Source organism: Saccostrea cucullata, unplaced genomic scaffold, assembly GCF_032062105.1.
Source record: "Saccostrea cucullata isolate Sc308-1 unplaced genomic scaffold, CSIRO_AGI_Scuc_v1 ctg12551, whole genome shotgun sequence".
Lineage (NCBI taxonomy): Eukaryota > Metazoa > Mollusca > Bivalvia > Ostreida > Ostreidae > Saccostrea > Saccostrea cuccullata.
The window spans coordinates 1-17,525 of record NW_026921356.1 but is presented as its reverse complement, the minus strand read 5'-3'; the positions used below and the strand labels follow the sequence as shown (position 1 = coordinate 17,525).

At 33.0% G+C, this 17,525-nt stretch overlaps 1 protein-coding gene across 4 annotated transcripts; it reads left to right on the top strand.

The window, feature by feature from the left end:
* The first annotated feature begins 8,447 nt into the window (after positions 1 to 8,447).
* On the top strand, positions 8,448 to 17,459 carry LOC134259804 (angiopoietin-2-like). Of its 4 annotated transcripts, none has more exons than XM_062742408.1 (4): positions 8,448 to 9,287; positions 16,080 to 16,173; positions 16,241 to 16,283; positions 17,361 to 17,459. In XM_062742408.1, exons 1-4 carry the CDS (start codon positions 8,495 to 8,497, stop codon positions 17,442 to 17,444), a joined length of 1,014 nt encoding a protein of 337 aa, XP_062598392.1. In that variant the 5' UTR covers positions 8,448 to 8,494; the 3' UTR covers positions 17,445 to 17,459. The 4 variants fall into 4 exon arrangements, with proteins under 4 accessions (XP_062598392.1, XP_062598391.1, XP_062598390.1 ...); XM_062742407.1 differs by lacking the exon at positions 16,241 to 16,283 and adding an exon at positions 16,576 to 16,618 and having other exon boundaries at positions 17,361 to 17,453; XM_062742409.1 differs by lacking the exon at positions 16,241 to 16,283 and adding an exon at positions 16,844 to 16,886 and having other exon boundaries at positions 8,452 to 9,287; positions 17,361 to 17,430.
* Positions 17,460 to 17,525: the final 66 nt, after the last annotated feature.

Below are 17,525 nucleotides of genomic sequence, written 5' to 3'. Positions count from 1 at the left end.
GCTATAATAATTTGACGCTCCCGACGTCATATGTTTATAAGTAGCGTGTAAAATGACGTTTTTAGTACCTGTGACAAAATTGCTACACTTTTATTGATGTTTGTATTTATTTCATGTAGACCATTACTGTAAAAACTATGCAATTATTTAATGCAGTATTAAATGTTCTTTCAAGCTACAGTAATGATCGGTATATATCTTACATTAATTTATATATTTTGTAATGTAACTGAGACATATTCAGTTACAATACAGTGAGTTGTGCGTGCATAACAAAATGGCTACACTTAAGAAAACCTTCCTAATATTTACGTTGGAAAAGTAATATAATATATACCAACTCAATGAAACTTAGAAATATATGTACTAAATGATTATTCACCAAAATTTATATTTCTGTGGAATTTATGCCTGGTACACATCACCATTTCGGCTAATGTTATTGTAAGGAAACGATTTTTTTCTGTTAGACATTTTACTTACGCACTGTAAATCCGTTCCAAATTTTGAAATTGATAAAATGAGGTTAAAAACTCAAAAATTTCTTAAAGAATGCGTATATTGTATTGTATCCCCTAAATTTCATTTAATTTAAAGAACTGTAAGTGCACATTTTCCTACCTTGTAGTTGCGCGAACAATAATTGATGTAACGTCGGACACGGGAATTTCGTCGTAATGACCAATAATGAATGACGCCTCATCAAAGTTAAAATAATTGTAAACAATTTAAATGAGAAGTTTTAGAAATATTTATCTACTTTGGATAACAAAAATAATTTTATTTTTAATTTTAAATTTAATATGATATCGTGAAACCGCAAATTTCTTTGCGACATAAAAAGTTATATTTTATAGTACCAATACCGTGCGCAACGTCAATGTCATCAGCAAAGAAGCAGACACAATGAATTTTGTAGTACTTAACTAAATTGTATAACCAATAACATCCCAGACTGATGTCACAAATGTTTGTTTCAAAATATCAACCTGCGATTTTCAGTTTGAAAGACAGAAAGTTCAAAATTTTCTCCCTAATTGTCTCCATTAGTTGCGTCCAAAAGTGCTCAGAACGAATTAATTACGGTAATTTCAGAGAGCTTCAGTTTCGTAGGCTCACTGCGGGTCAGCAGGTGGGTTCATTCTACTTATTCCCACTTTTTGAAAATCAATTTTTCCCTAGAAACAAAGCTTTTATCATCTTTTAAATATTTTCAATTGAGAAAAAAGGAGAAGAAAACAAATGTTTCATTATGGAAGTAATTCATAACTGTACAACTTTGATATAAAGGCTTTCTTTGTGTACTAATATTACCTGAGTTAACCTAAGTTAATATTTTGGAAAATGAAACTCGATCGAGAGATTCTTCGATGTTTTGCAGTTAGTAATAACAAAAAACCCCTTTTAGGCTTTAGACAGTAATTAGCCCGTCCTCCCTGTGCCCAGTGGCATAATTCGGTCAAATATTTATTGTTCATGAGGGGTGCCTTATAATTAATCACAGGCACCTGAATTTTTTCAGTAAGTCTCTAAATTAGCCAAATATCGAAACATTCTACTCCCTCTATATATAGACATACAAGGTGTCCAACGCCATTTTGACCACCTGTTCGATTCAGGCTTAAATTAAATACATAAATCGGAAATGCCTACTGGTTTTCCTGTAGCATTGGTTTCAAATATGATATTTCTCGCTATAAATTTCTTCCTAAAGTTTAATTCTAACGAGTTGATAATGTTATCTGCTAAACTTCATGCTGACTTCGAATTTCGTCATAGGGCCAGATCGCCATCAGCTGATGTCACGGAAATTTAATCTCGACACCAAATGCTCCTATACATAAACTTTTTTTTAATAAAACAATTATAAATTTATTTCGTTGACAAACAAAATCAGGAAAAAAAATATATAAAACCGAAAGATTATTTTGTTTTGATAGTCTTGATTTTATTTAACATATGCTATATGTGTTAGAAACAAATCATAGGTATTAGGTAGAGGCTTTGTTGAAGCTTCCGTTGTCGATAGGTAGCGCCTTATGGAAGTTTCCGGTTTTGATAAAAATCGGACACATGCCATAAAGCGCTTAGCGAAGCTAACTGCTTAAAAATTATATATATTCTTAAAACTACCTGTGAATCAACAATCAAAATACATTCTTAGAAATACATGATTTCACGTTCATACACATTCAAATTATATTTTAGAATACCTTTGATACTAGTTTTACGTTAGAATGTATGATGTGCTATAAAAAAAATAAGATATTACACTGACATTTGTATGCTATTACTTCACTAATACCCTAGAGTTTTCTTATGTGAGGGTTCCGATGTTATGATTATTTTATCATTGAATTATAGATTAAAACATTATCAATACTCTGTTACAGGTGACAGTTTGACTAATTCTCACAATGGAATGAAATTTACAACAAAAGACCAGGATAATGACAAGAATGGTGGTAACTGTGCTGTATTATTTCACGGAGCCTGGTGGTACAGAGGCTGTTACAATTCAAACCTGAACGGACTGTACGGACAATCTGGTGTGTCTGGTTGGAAATACCCGATATGGCATCATTGGAAGAGTAGTGAAGCTCTAAAGCAGATCGACTGTGATGATGATCAGACACAGGAACTAGAGAACATTTATTATCAGATCTGACACATCATTACAAATTTGATATTTTATCTTTGTCAAACAATCAGAAACTTTTTCTACCACTGCATTAAATTTTCAACAATCATGCTTTCTTCCTACAAATGCATTAACGTTGTTTATTATAAAGGTGGCAGTTATATGCAATAAAGAAACCTCAAAGCAGACAATGTGCGTGATTTATTTTTACACTTCATATTTGAAAAGAAAAATGTCTTTAAACGTACTATTCATAGTGGATATATATATAGCATAACACTTCAGTGGATGAAAAATTAAATGAACAACATTTGTATGAGAAGTAAATAGTCTTACAATTGAGTTGATTTATTTCATAAATGTTATATTAATGAGCATAAAGACACACGGTGTAATGTTAACTTTTAGATGATTATTATAAGCCTGTACTGTGTTTCACAGAACTGTCCTGAAATATTTAAACATTAATGGCATTCAAAAGATCTGTCACGGCATTCAGACAACTATCCCTGTTTGATAAATCTCAAGACAAGTCTTAAGATATTTTTCATGCAACAATATTATTGACAATTTTGAACACAAGGAAATTATTGTTTATCTTGTTTCCATAGGACTTTTATTACGCTTTGACAGAAAAACAGAAAGCACCACTTACAGGGTATCATGCCAGGGTTAGGGAGGGGGCTCGTGATAATGAATCCTGAATTAATGTCTAAATAAATTTAATTGAAGAAACTGAGAAACACAATAAATTAGCGAATAAAAAAATATGTGATTTTATTAAGAACATAAAAAATGAATTTCTAAAAATATTTATAGTTTCAAAGCAATGCAAGTATAACTTTGTATTTGATGAACGGCCTGCGTGGTATTTGAATTAACTAGTACAAAAATATAAAACAAATGTTATTCATATGAATTCAGTTGTGACCACATTCAAAATTAAATGCTGAAAAAGACCACATTCAAAATTAAATGCTGAAAAAGTCCTAACTAACAAGAAGAAAAGCGAAAAAAATATCATTATTTCGCAATTTCTATTTCTAAGATATGGAAGCAAGGGGCATCAAAAGTTACTGAGTTACTGTGATTACATCAGACGGGGTGGAGGGGGGTGATCAGAAGAAAATCTACACACCTGACCAGCTTGAGCACGGAAAACAGTTTTAAAAATATTCAGAAGCCTAAGAAGACAGTAGAGGATACTTATCACTAGGTGTCGTCTTATGATTAGGTGTATTGAGTTTAATGCACTTGAACATGCGCAGATCCAGGACTATTTTCGAGGTTGGGTGGAAAATACCCACATTTTTTTTTTTAGAATTTTACTTTAAAATTATTTGTCTACGCTTGATCACTAATTTGTCTAGATTGGAATACTGCAAAAAAATCATTTAGGTATGAGATGTTTTTCTCTGTCACAAAACCCCACACCCTCCTCCTAAAAGCCGTAGTACTCATGTTAGTCGTTTAGTTCATCTACCAGTTTACAGCGTGCTAGACCGCTCGGTCAATTGGACAAGTTTTAAACTTGCGTTGAGGTGTGATTGAATTTTCGATGCACTGACGTACACTGCACGACCATTCAGAAAAGAAGTAAGATACAGGTACTGTGTATTTCGACATTAGTTTTATAAAAGGCTCGTTTCCGATAAACATTGAAATTAATATAATTATAGAGTCATTTGGATATTTTACTAAAAAGGGTACTAATTTAACACAAAACTTTGTTGAACTTAAAGTCGTAAACTGTTTTATTGTCAACTTCCCTTATAAGTCCCCTACCGGTGAAACCTGAGGGGACTATAGGTTTCCTCTGCGAATGTACGTCCGTCCGTCTAGCTGTCTGTCCCTGTATATCTGTCAGTTTGTCCTAATTGGTTTCCCGCACTTTTTTCTAAATGCTTGCAGATATTGATCTGAATTTTGGTATGTGCGTGTATCTTGATGAGTTACAGGTCAAGTTTGAATTTCGCACAGCTTCATTGATTTTTGACAGAATTATTGAATTTTGAATTTTTAACATTCTTTTAATTAAGATCGGGTTCGTGCTGCGCTAACTTCCGATGGTCGACATAAATATGAAACGAGAAAAAGACGTTGGACAAATGAATTAAATTGTCGTCTTAATGCGGATTAATCTATTAGGTTTAATTCATTGATTCACAACCTAAAAAGCATGCATTTCTACCTTGGACTTAACTTTTGCATATTATAAAATGACATCCTAAAGAAAAGTGGGAACCCAGTAGGGGATATGTATTGCTTATGCAATTCTCTCAGAATGCTTGTTAATGTAGCAATACACTACTGGGTGAATTAAAAAAAATGAACAGACACGTATTTATCATCCTGTACAAAAATTTCAAACAGTGGAAATAAATTTCTATGTCTCAACATATGTCTTATTGTCTAAAGACCTGCTACATATATCTCATTGATATCCCAAGTCACAAAAAAGAGCAGAAAAATGATGTTAAAATGTCAGAATGCAACAATTTTTTGAGACAATTTGAAAATTCAAAACTTTTTTTTAAAGATCTGTGAAAGATTAATGTTGGAAATAAAACTTCCTAATTATATTCAAAGTACAGAGCTTTAAATGTGGACTGTATTTCCTATTGTTGTGTCAAGTTGTGGTCAAGGCTGATTTTGAAAAATGGTTATGCAATGTTATGAGTGCGACAGAAAAAAATGTTGTGGTGCAACAAAATATCATTTTAAAGTTCTGGAAGACATTTAAGTCAAAAAAGAATTTTCAGATTGTAAGACGATTTAGAAATATTTACATTTTAAAATATTTTTCCTTAAGATTCTGTGAAAATTAGTGTTGTATATTTTCTCATGAACTACAATGGATGAGCATGAATATATCAATTGTTACGTCATAATACCGTACTTGACGTCAAAAAATTTAATGCAGTTTAATGGCTTATTTTGTGGTAATTCGTCAGAAAAATTATGTAAATACTGCAGTATAAGAAATGAATTAAATTTTTGAAGATTCATGAGGTATATGCACTCCCCTTGCAAGACGATCATAAATAATTCATGAATGAATTTCCTTGAATTTTTCATGCATTTTTTTCATGAAATGTTCATGAAATATTCATGAAGATCCAATGAACTTATTATTGGACATTTTTAAATTATGAATTCTTATTCATAAAAGAAAATTAATGAATATTCATGAATATTTTTTTTCATGAATAATTCATGGATAGTCATATTCATGAAGATATTCATGAAGATTCATTATTTCAAGAATGTCCAATAATAAGTACATTGGATCTTCATGAACTGTTCATGAATAATTTGATGAATTTTTTCAGGAATGTTCATGAATGAATAAAATTCATGAACCAATAACATTTATGATAATTTTTTCCCAACCATGGCAACAAAATCTTTTTTAAAAAACTTAAAATAGACAATTCTGACATAAAACCATAGTAAATGAATAATGTAGTTCATTCCTGGTAAAAGAATGAAAAATTTCAATTCAAATCTAACAATCTAACAACCAAGCTATATGATAAACGTGATGACTTTAACTTTTCTATCGTCAACTTCCCTTACTTATGTAGCAATATACCTTCATCACCTGCATACGGAGTATTTATATCTCAGTTGATTCGATACGCAAGAGCATGCTCTACGTATGAACAATTTCTTAAACGAGGTAAATTATTGACAAGCAAGTTGATGAAACAAGAAAATCAACAGTCTCGTTTAAAGTCATCATTTCGTAAATTCTATGGCCGATACAATGACCTTGTCAGCAAATACAATTTATCATTGAATGAAATGCTGACTGACGTTTTTCATACCAATTGTTAGTCCATTATTTATACACTGAATTGACCACGGATTTTTTCCGTTATTTCCTGATTATGACAAGGAGCAGACGGCGGGTGTGACCGGTCGGCAGGGGATGCTCACTACTCCATGGCACCTGATCCCACCTCTGATGTTTCGGAGGTCCGTGTTTGCTCTGCTCTTATTTTGTATATTTGTTTAATGGACGTTGAGATTGAATACTGTTCGTTATCTCCATATCCTTCACGCAACTCTTTGCAGATTGTTTAACTTTACTTGGTCAAGAGTAGAGGGGGGTGTTCTTCCTCAGCATGTTTCAAAGTGTGTTGTAATGCCAGAAATTGAACAGTTTTTAATTCCAGTCTAGGAGAAAAGTTTGTTCAGCACCAGGGTAGCATACCGCTTATACTCACAGTTCACTTTCTAAAGGTGAAAATCTTCAAAATCACAACTTTTGACGTTGCAGTCAACCAGGATGGGTTTAATCTACCTTGCTTATACGTGCTTGATTCCTAAACCTCCTAAAAAACCTCACAAACAATGAAAGAAAATGATATACACCGCCCTTCCTTTAATTCCTTACAAAAATATTCACTTCTGTGAAGGAGAATCTTTAGACTTACCCTGTTTCTCAAAACCTCCCAAAAAACGTTTAAAAAATTTTAAATTTTTAATCGTTATTTTTTTTCAGAAATCAGTAACATCAAGATGTTTATATTGAAGGATCTGGGAAATTTCCATTTACAATATTCATGTAGCCTTCGGTAAATAGGTCTTCCAATTATCTTCAGGATTTCAATGGGCACTAATTGTGCTCCTTTATTAGCCTACCTTCTTTGATACTTCTAGAATGCCGATTTTTTTTTTCAAATTTCTTACATGAAAAAAAAAACAAAATTTACTATGACCATTAAAACGATGTTCAGATATTTGAGGACGTTTTATAATTAACAATATTTATTTATATTCATATTATGTAAACACGTTACTATTATGCTTTTGAATTTTAAATAACTGACATCATAGAACCTTAAGTCCGGCCATGTCTCAAACTGAAGCAGGCTACTGAGAGATACTTTGGAGGATCTCGGCAATCTCTCTAAAGTTGAGATTTTTTGTAAAGTCTATTGTCAGTTTTATGACGTTGTTAGTACAATCAATAATTAGGTCATATTTTGACAAAGGTTTTTCATTTCAGTTTTCAGGTCTTTTTTTCATAGGAAAATATATGTGTAGGAGGAGTAACCACTATGCCGCGGTTACATCAGCCATTAGTCATATGTATTGATAAAACTTAAATTGTAAACATATCTTGAATCAAAGAATTTTTTATCAAATATCTAACTGTCATTTTTATGTAAACAATTTAAATATCAAAGGTTACTGACAATTAGGAGTTGTTCAAGTATCACAATAAAACACTCGCTTTACATGATTGGAACTTTAGTCAGTTATATTAATCGGAAATATATCTATAAAATTATTTGATACCAAGTACTATATCAGAAGTATCACATTAAAACACTTGCTTTACATGAATGGAACTTTAGTCATTTATATTTGTCGAAAAGATATCTATAAAAGTTATTTGTTACCAAGTACTATATCAGATTAAGCATACAATGTTGTGAACAATTTTCTCAATTATCAATTTTTAAGTATCTTTTTATTTCTTTTCAACAAACACACTTACACATCTTTTCTTCCTTTTTTAGATTCAATTTTTCAAAACTTTTCATATGCGGGATAGCGTTTTCACTTTGGAAAAATATTACATTATTTATGTAAGTCAAGTAACAACCCATTTTTTCCTGTGACAACTCTTTTTAGTAATTATACACTGGATCTTGCATTGTTTCACTTAGGAGAAAGACTACACTGTTATTTGGAAGTCTTTTGAGAATCAAATTATTCTTTTAAGCAAAAAAAAAAAAAAAAAAAAAAAAAAAACAACCAATTACTATTTCAGTGCTTCATGAGTTGATTTAATTGCCAACCGCCATTGTTGTACAATATATAAGAGCCCCCTCACCCATGAAACGATATTTTACTGCAAAGATGGGTGTTCCAGAAGTATTTTGTTTTATTCTTTCTATGTTCATGTATGGAACACTTGGTGATTTATCTTTACTTGAAAACGAAGCTTCTGATAAAAATGGCTTGCTCCCTAGTACTGTATCTGGTAAGACTTCTAATGTCATACGTGACATTCTGAATCAGGAAAGTCTGGTCCGCTTCTCTATGGTGCAAAAAATACAGAATTTAGTGATGGATGCCATAGACAGCAAAAAGGATGGACAGGTTATCAAGGCAAAACTAAGTGAGGTGACAAAGGAACTGCAGGATTTGGAGACTAAAAGCCAAAATATTGAGGAAGAAAATATCAAACTAAAAGAAGAATTAAAGGTAGTGTACGGGACAGTGAATGACAATAGAAACTTTACAAAGGAAGAAATTCAGTATCTTGACCAGATGATTGAAAACAAAATTTTAGGTCTTCAAGAACAGCTTAATTTGTCAAAAAAGACAATGGAAAGTGACCTGAAAAAAGTCATACAGACTTTGAAGATGACGGAACAGAAGACAAACGAGAAAATAAAGGCTTTAAATGAATCGCAAATGGTTTCCGCTAAAAGCCCGCAAATTGAAATGCTCCAATATCAAATGAATGCAATGAATGTTACATTACAGAAATGCAGCGTAAGCAGTTTTTTTGAATTTGTGAAAAAGACAGAGTACGCTTTAGAAAACTTCACCGTTTCTGTAAATGAAACTCTACGCACTGTTTGTGGGGATGTGAATGAATCCAGCTGGATCTTGTCAAAAGGTATACTATTACATTCTCTTTCAAGTTTAAATTGTAAAACTGGATTTGAAGAACAATGATTTGAACAAACTTTAATATAGGTTAGAATAAGCTCTTAAAGTATCTTTAATAAATATAGGTATGATTTTGCTATGAAATCGTTTACGCAATGCTACAATGCGTAATTTGATAAAGTGGGATAATTGTATTTTGCATTATCACATTTTGCGCCGATATCAGCACATAATGTAATAACGTTAAATGTAAAAACAGACTTTATAGAATTATAACATTTTGTGTCGAAATCGACGCAAAATGTAAAAACTCGATTTTTAGATTATTGCATTTTGAGTTGTTATTTTTTATGTCGAGATTAAGCAAACTTCAAGAAAGCAAACTGTGACTTTTTGGTCAGTGAGGTTGAGAATAAATTTCATTTGAGTAGCGAATTCAGAAATCAAACGGGAAAAAAAACAAAAGGAAAAAAACAAATATATGCTTATTTTAACGGGAAGGGGATTTCTTGACGATTAAGATTTCATACTCTTTAATAAAATATGTGCATTGCAGACCAGAGAAATTAAATTTACTCTCTCTGTCTCTAATGAAATGGAAGATTTCTGCATAAAAATACAATGATCACCATACAAAGTAACCCCTACCTCCACTTCTCCGTGCACTTCTAATTCCCTTACGAATGTAAGCTTGCACGTGGTACATGCATACGAAGAGCTTTTCATAGACCCATGGTCAATCTATGGAGATAAATAATGTAAGTGATGGATAAATGATACAGACTGATACTAGTGTATAAGTAGATAAGTCAGTAAATTAATTGGTATATGTTTAAATCATTTTTTGTGTTTTAGATTATGTAATGTATTTTTTTTCATTACAATTTGTTTTATTGTTTAATTGAATTTTGCATTGTTCTCAACACAAAAAGGAATGCATAATGTAAAAACCAATAAGTGCATGTAGTACATTGTGCGTTGAGAACAACACAAAATGTAATAAAGCAAAATGTTAGAATCCAAAAATCGTATTGTTCTATATGTGTTTTTAAATTTTACGTGTATCTTAATGTAAAATCAAACAACACAAAACGCTATTATTCCAGATTATTACATGTTGCGTTGTTATCACATTTGGCTTTGTAATAATGTGATATTTTTTAGAAGTTTACACAAGAAAAAATGTTTAATCATCGTCCAATTAATCTCAGAATAATATTTGAATCTTTTTTTTATCAATCTGTTAATCAATAAGTTGTTGGTGACTCAGATACTTTAAAATAGTTTCTTTCTCTGGAATATTATACACAGGACTTAATTGATCACACTTTTTTTCATTTTAGTACAAATCCATGCTTTTAAAATTTCTTTTAAAATTATTCACTCTATTAATTAAGAATTCCAATGCTTATAAAGAGAACTTTTAAATTTATCTTAATTAGTTCTATCTTGATTGACAGAATCAGAAATTGGCTCATAAAATTAAATATACAAATATGTATGATATTGACAACAACTCGTAACAAATATAAGGACATGTTGCTGTCCTTTAAAATAAAAGGACTGCAATACGTGGACCATATGCATGTTTTTCTAAACGAAATTCAATATTAAAGATAAATAACACAAACAAAATATTTTCAGAAACCAGCTATGTTTCTCATAGATTTACATTTAAATTGGTAGCCTTAATAATGTTTACCAAGTATAGTGACCAAATTTTGTAAGATTTCGTCATAAGGTTAAAGTTTGATGTAAAAATTTTTATGGAATTATAAAGAAGGCAGAACAAAAACTTTTATATAAGCACTTAGGAAATCCTACCATTTCTTAATATTTCAGGGATTTATTATTTATGTCATTTCAAATCAAAATCATGTAAAAAATATATATATATCAATCCATGCATCAAATTTTTGTTTGTGGTAAGTACCCTTAAGAAATTTACCAGGTGTAGTGAATATTCATTTAGGTTTGTTCACATTTTTCACAATGATCTGCCTACTTATGACTAATTGTGTAGTCTCAAAGCAAAATTGTTGAAGGATGACTGCACGTAACGCTGTGTTTCGGGTCTTTTTCGATCGCTTCTGTTGCTTTTAAAGGTTAGCTTAATTTCACTTTTATATGTTTACTACAGAAGTATGTCCATTTGTCACCTGATTTAAATGTTAAAAATAAAAATAATTTTAGACTGTAATACAATAATTCATTTCATGTTTTTGTCCTTACGAACTCCGAATGCGGAGAATTAACACTTACCTGCCCTTGATTAAACATTATGTATGTATGAGAGGAGGAGCTAACATCGTAAGAATTGATCTAAAAAAATTAGACTAGATGAATAACAATGAAATGTACGAGGGCTGTCCCAAAAAGTCGAAGACAGGGAACATAGTTTATTTTCTCTTTGCGAAATCAAATTTCTTTTCTTGTCATAGCAAAGAGTAACATTGTAAGATCACTTATATCAAGTTTCATGACTATACCACATTTAATAAGAAAACTATGAAAAAATAAAGAAACCATGTAAGTGTACATCGGCGCACGAAAGCAAACGTAATTTACGTCTCTCATAACGTCATGATCTCTTTTTCTGCTTCACTTGAGGCTATTAACATCCAAATGAATATTTATTATAGTGAAAAACCACTTTTGACTAAGGGAATAATTTAAATTCACTTCTGTTCGTTTTCTTAAGCAGATTCAAATTTTTGTCAAAATTAAATTAGTTGAAAGATCACCTTACATTTTAGGCAGCAGATAATACACCTTGTTTGACGACGTTCATGGCCCAGAACGTTCCCAAATGTCTGCGTTAAACAATCAGTACTCTTCTTAACATGCAATAACTACTTTTTTTTCTAAAGAGGAAAAACTATCTTTGAATCTTATACTATTAAAAAACTTTTCTATTAAAATGTAGTGTGTAATGTCCTTTCTGTACTATTTTCCCCGTCTCTGATGAATATAAAGCATACCATGAACAATTTGTTACATTTCCGTGAGCCGCGTTCGCCTTCAACGACGTCATTTTCATCAATCTCAATTCGAACATCACTTCGAAAATCATGCCACCAGTCTTCTGTTTCTAACGATATTTATATGAAAATTTGACACATTATAAAGATTTTGATTCTGGTTTCAGTGATTTAAATTTTAATTCAATCTTTTACATAGTTCCAAAGAAATAAAAGCAAATGTAATAGTTATATGCGTCAATTATTCCGAATTTTGGTCGTGCGCCAACAGACCATATCGGCCTTCATATAAATCGTCCCAATATAATCAATATGAAAGATATATAATTAAGAATTCACAATTAAAAAAAACAATGAATGTATTATGTCTATGCAAAATTTGGTCCGTATTGGTTGCGTGTTAAAAATGTTATAAACATTGTCTACGACTTTTTGGGACAACCCTCGTATTTTAAAAAATACGAGATCTAGATCTCTATTTTCCATATTACTATTTATTCTATATGACACAAGCACATTATTTACAAAGGTTTAAAACGTATGAGCCCATCTATGTAAGTAAAGAATATTTTAAATCGATGGCTGACTATTCAACGTGTTCGAACAGTGTCCTAGTTATCACAAAAAAATGCTATCAATGTCACGTGAAGAAATTTAGTATTCACAAAATTACCTGATGAAAGATATCAGTTGGTGAATTATAATATTTAACGTGTCACAGCCCTTGGTTACAACAGAGAGAGCGAGTGTAAGAAGAAGCAGTTTTTTCTCTTTTTAACCATGAGCACATGTTTGTCTATTAATTTCCTTATAATACAATATTACTTATGCAAATAACTGCACAACTACTGTTAAAATGAGAACAGTGGACAAACATGCGCTGACGATGTATTAAGTCGGTAAAGAAAGTGGGCGTCCTCATTATCGTAGGGAGATAGAAGAAATGGTGTTGACCCCGACCTAAGAAATTCGTACATTGTAAATACGCGCAGGGGGAATAAGGAAGCATACAAAATATTCTACCTTGACTAAATCAGTGCTACATGATGACGTCATAGTAGGCGAGATGACGTCAAATTTAGAACACAAGTTCTAGTAATATTGGTATTTAGAGATGTAATTTAACTCTAGCAAATGAATAGAAACGTGTAAACAATAACAAAAATAAAATGTTCTTATTTTCTTATGCTATATTCTGTCATTTTGATTTAAATCTACCACCGATGACGTCATATGCGTACTTCAAGTAACTTGGGAATCGATCATGTCGTGTAAAGAGAATTTGGCTACGACGGCATGTACAAAGATATGTAAAATGGATATTAAATGCAAATATCGTGAATAATATGTTTCACGGTGTGACCGTTGGGGCGAGCGCAGTTGTACCATCAAAAACACTTGAGATCAGCCACTTCGAACGTCAAGCCGCACGAGATATCTCGACTACCTGTGACGTCATACGACGTCACAAAGCTCGTCGGAGCTTACGGAGACTGCCGAGCGTCTGTTTGAAACTAGAGAACAAGTGCAATTTTTGTCGAAAAACATTGCAGTGTTATTTCTTGTTTCTTTGAAAGATTTCTACAAACTGAAAGTCTGATATATGCTTTACGTCATTATTTATTTATTTATTCGGCAATATTCGCGCAAAGGACATTGGGTAGTGCAGGAATTCTGGGAATGTTGCACAGAGAAATTTGGCTGACGTATGTACAGATTTCAATCCGAATTTCCTCTGTTCTTACACGTTAGTCTATTGAGCTCGCTTCGCGACGCTCGCTGCACTCGCTATTATGTGAAAGTCAGATGGACTTCAGTTAATAAAACAGGTATGCTAATTTATTTTCATCAATTATATTCTCCTTCGAACACAGTCAGCTCTATACTTATCTCGGTCGGCCTTTCCTCTGTCAATTGTGACAAAAATAATGCAACAGAACAACAATAAGCCGGATATTTCAAAACATAAGATTTGTACAGATGGAAATTAAGTTTGCCCTCTGACAAACTTGGAAAGTGCTGCTAGAATCCCGAGAAAAACATGATTTTACGAAAAATCTCGGTTCATATGTATAAAATTTAAAACATGGGGAAGGGTTTCGTGCGAATATATGAAATAATTATTTTATTGACAGGACAGTGGGATTCTAGCAGCACTTTTCAGGCAAAATAAATATTTTTCATCTATATTATTTACTCAAAGAAAGTATTAAACTCCGGGGTATTGTTGTTAACTTTTTTATAAAGAAAATTTTGCTATTAATAGAAGTCACGTGGTGCCGCAGCGATGGTGTACGTCTTTGCGTTAGACACTCTTCTATCTGTTTGCAATAGTAAATAACAGTTTACCCTTATCAGCGGTAGTGGTAATTTATCAAACTTAATTTTCTTTAAAAAGTCTAACTTTCCCCAGAAATGACTTGTATGCTTCCTTAACATACCTGCGCGTACTTTTATTTTTTGTAATTAAGTAAAATTGAAGATTAGATGTTGATCATTTCTGCAATTGAAAGAAAAATGTCTGTTTTTGAAAGTTTATTTCGACGCAAATTTGGCATATCCTTAAGTGCAGTCATCCTTTATCTCCGATTAAGGGTCTTTAGTTTTGTCTGTTTCAAAAATTGGGCTATTTTGATATATGTAACCTATAATGGCTGGGACTTGACACGTACCTGTTCTGGATTTGTGCGGAAGAAATCTATAAAGGGAAAATTAGAGATCTGATGGCTCACGTGTATCACAGCTCTGTAGCGCGCAGAGTTTTTTTTTGTCGGAACCCCCCACCCCCCCACACACACATTAAAAGCCGTTTCTACATATAGACATCTATCAAACGGTATGGGATTGCTGAAATAAAAAGTTATTTTGCTAGCCTTGATGCACAAAACTAATGCCAGTGAAAACTTTTTCTATCTTTTAAAAGCTTGAACTAGTCGTTGAATGACGTTTTTCATTCAAGTTGTTAAGTTACATGTATCTATATACTGCAAGTTCTTCCTACTTTTTAAAATGCCTGTACCATAGAATCAAAGTTTAGTTTGTATATAGAAGTATATGTATATGAGGGAGATTCAGATCAGCCAATGAATAGTATGTAAATGCGATATGCGGATTATTTAAAGTGCGATTGGCCAATAAATGGCATATTCTTATTCGAATCGGGCAAATTATTCACCGGGCAAGTTACCAAAGGTGCGAGCTCTCCAGCATTCTCGGGCATGCGTAGCCTGTCGTTTGCCCATGGCATCCGGTTTAACCTCGCTTATATATTTACTGCTAGGACCTCAGGGTCAACACAAAAAGCAAAAGTGGCAATCCAGGTTGTTTTTTTTTGGGGGGGGGGGGGGGGAGGAAATACATATTCACATAGGTTCGTAATTAAAAACTAAAAAAATAAAATTATGCCCAATAGAAATTTTGAACAAATACTGGTGGGAAGGCGGATAAGTCTTTTGAACTTTCACTTTGCAAAATCAATTAACATGTATTTGTAATTATCGAGAAATCAACATACTTAACTCTAAAAGGGTTATCACAGAAAACAACTGAAAATGTATTAAGATGTATGTATTGTTAATCTGTATCCAAAATGCAATGCCTCTTGTGGTTTAAGTTTGCAGATAAAGATACTATGTGAATTTGGTTTTCGTGATATTTATTTCCAAAAAGAAAAGGATTTGATATAGCAGACAAAACCCTAATTAGATCTCCCTTCAATGACAGCCATTCTACAATTTCCTAAGTATTGTTTGATAAATAGTGAAGTGTACAAAAATTCTTAACATTTATATGCAACAATTTTATTTTCTCTCACATAGTGCTTCTGAAGGATTGTGGAGAAATTTTAAAGAAGTTCCCAAGTTTAAAGGGAAGAGATGGTGTATACAGAATATCCGTAGGCTCTGAGGTCAAGTCTGTTTACTGTGACATGAGTACCGATGGAGGAGGGTGGACGGTGAGTGTGAATCTCAGTAGTAAGGTCTGTTTACTGTGACATGAGTACTGATGGAGGAGGGTGGACGGTGAGTGTGAGTCTCAGTAGTAAGGTCTGTTTACTGTAACATGAGTATTGATGGAGGAGGATGGACGTTGAGTGTGAGCCTCAGTAGTAAGGTCTGTTGAATGTGACATGAGTACTGATGGAGGAGGGTGGACGGTGAGTGTGAGCCTCAGTAGTAAGGTCTGTTTACTGTAACATGAGTATTGACGGAGGAGGTTGGACGGTGAGTGTGAGTCTCAGTAGTAAGGTCTGTTTACTGTAACATGAGTACAGATGGAGGAGGGTGGACGGTGAGTGTGAGTCTCAGTAGTAAGGTCTGTTTACTGTGACATGAGTACTGATGGAGGAGGTTGGACGGTGAGTGTTAGTCTCAGTAGTAAGGTCTGTTTACTGTAACATGAGTACAGATGGAGGAGGGTGGACGGTGAGTGTGAGTCTCAGTAGTAAGGTCTGTTTATTGTAACATGAGTACTGATGGAGGAGGTTGGACGGTGAGTGTGAGTCTCAGTAGTAAGGTCTGTTTACTGTAACATGAGTATTGATGGAGGAGGTTGGACGGTGAGTGTGAGCCTCAGTAGTAAGGTCTGTTTACTGAGACATGAGTACAGATGGAGGAGGGTGGACGGTGATTGTGAGTCTCAGTAGTAAGGTCTGTTTATTGTAACATGAGTACTGATGGAGGAGGTTGGACGGTGAGTGTGAGTCTCAGTAGTAAGGTCTGTTTACTGTAACATGAGTATTGATGGAGGAGGTTGGACGGTGAGTGTGAGCCTCAGTAGTAAGGTCTGTTTACTGAGACATGAGTACAGATGGAGGAGGTTGGACGGTGAGTGTGAGCCTCAGTAGTAAGGTTTGTTTACTGTGACATGAGTACTGGTGGAAGAGGGTGGACGGTGAGTGTGAGCCTCAGTAGTAAAGTCTGTTTACTGTGACATGAGTACTGATGGAGGAGGGTGGACGGTGAGTACAATTGTTATAAAGTAAGAACATAAAGTATTTTTGTCAAGATCCTATAAAAAAAAAAACAACGGGAACAAATGTTGAATGTACCTTGTTTGCTGAATTTATAACGAGTTATATGTTAATTAATGTGTTAAAGGCAATACAAAGAAGACAGGAAGGGTCTACAGATTTTTACCGGACTTGGAGAGATTGTAAAACAAGGATTTGGAGATCCCTCTAAAAACTATTGGATTGGTAAGTTAGGTTTATGTATAATTTACTTCCTCATTTTCTATATATCTTATTTACTCAATCATCATTT

What these genes read in the sequence shown, in the direction of transcription:
- LOC134259804 (XM_062742408.1), top strand. Translation starts at nt 8,495, where the DNA reads ATGAAACGATATTTTACTGCAAAGATGGGTGTTCCAGAAGTATTTTGT. An exon ending in CAGCTGGATCTTGTCAAAAG is followed by an intron (nt 9,288 to 16,079) that starts GTATACTATTAC and finishes TCTCTCACATAG; the next exon opens with TGCTTCTGAAGGATTGTGGA. An exon ending in TCCGTAGGCTCTGAGGTCAA is followed by an intron (nt 16,174 to 16,240) that starts GTCTGTTTACTG and finishes CTCAGTAGTAAG; the next exon opens with GTCTGTTTACTGTGACATGA.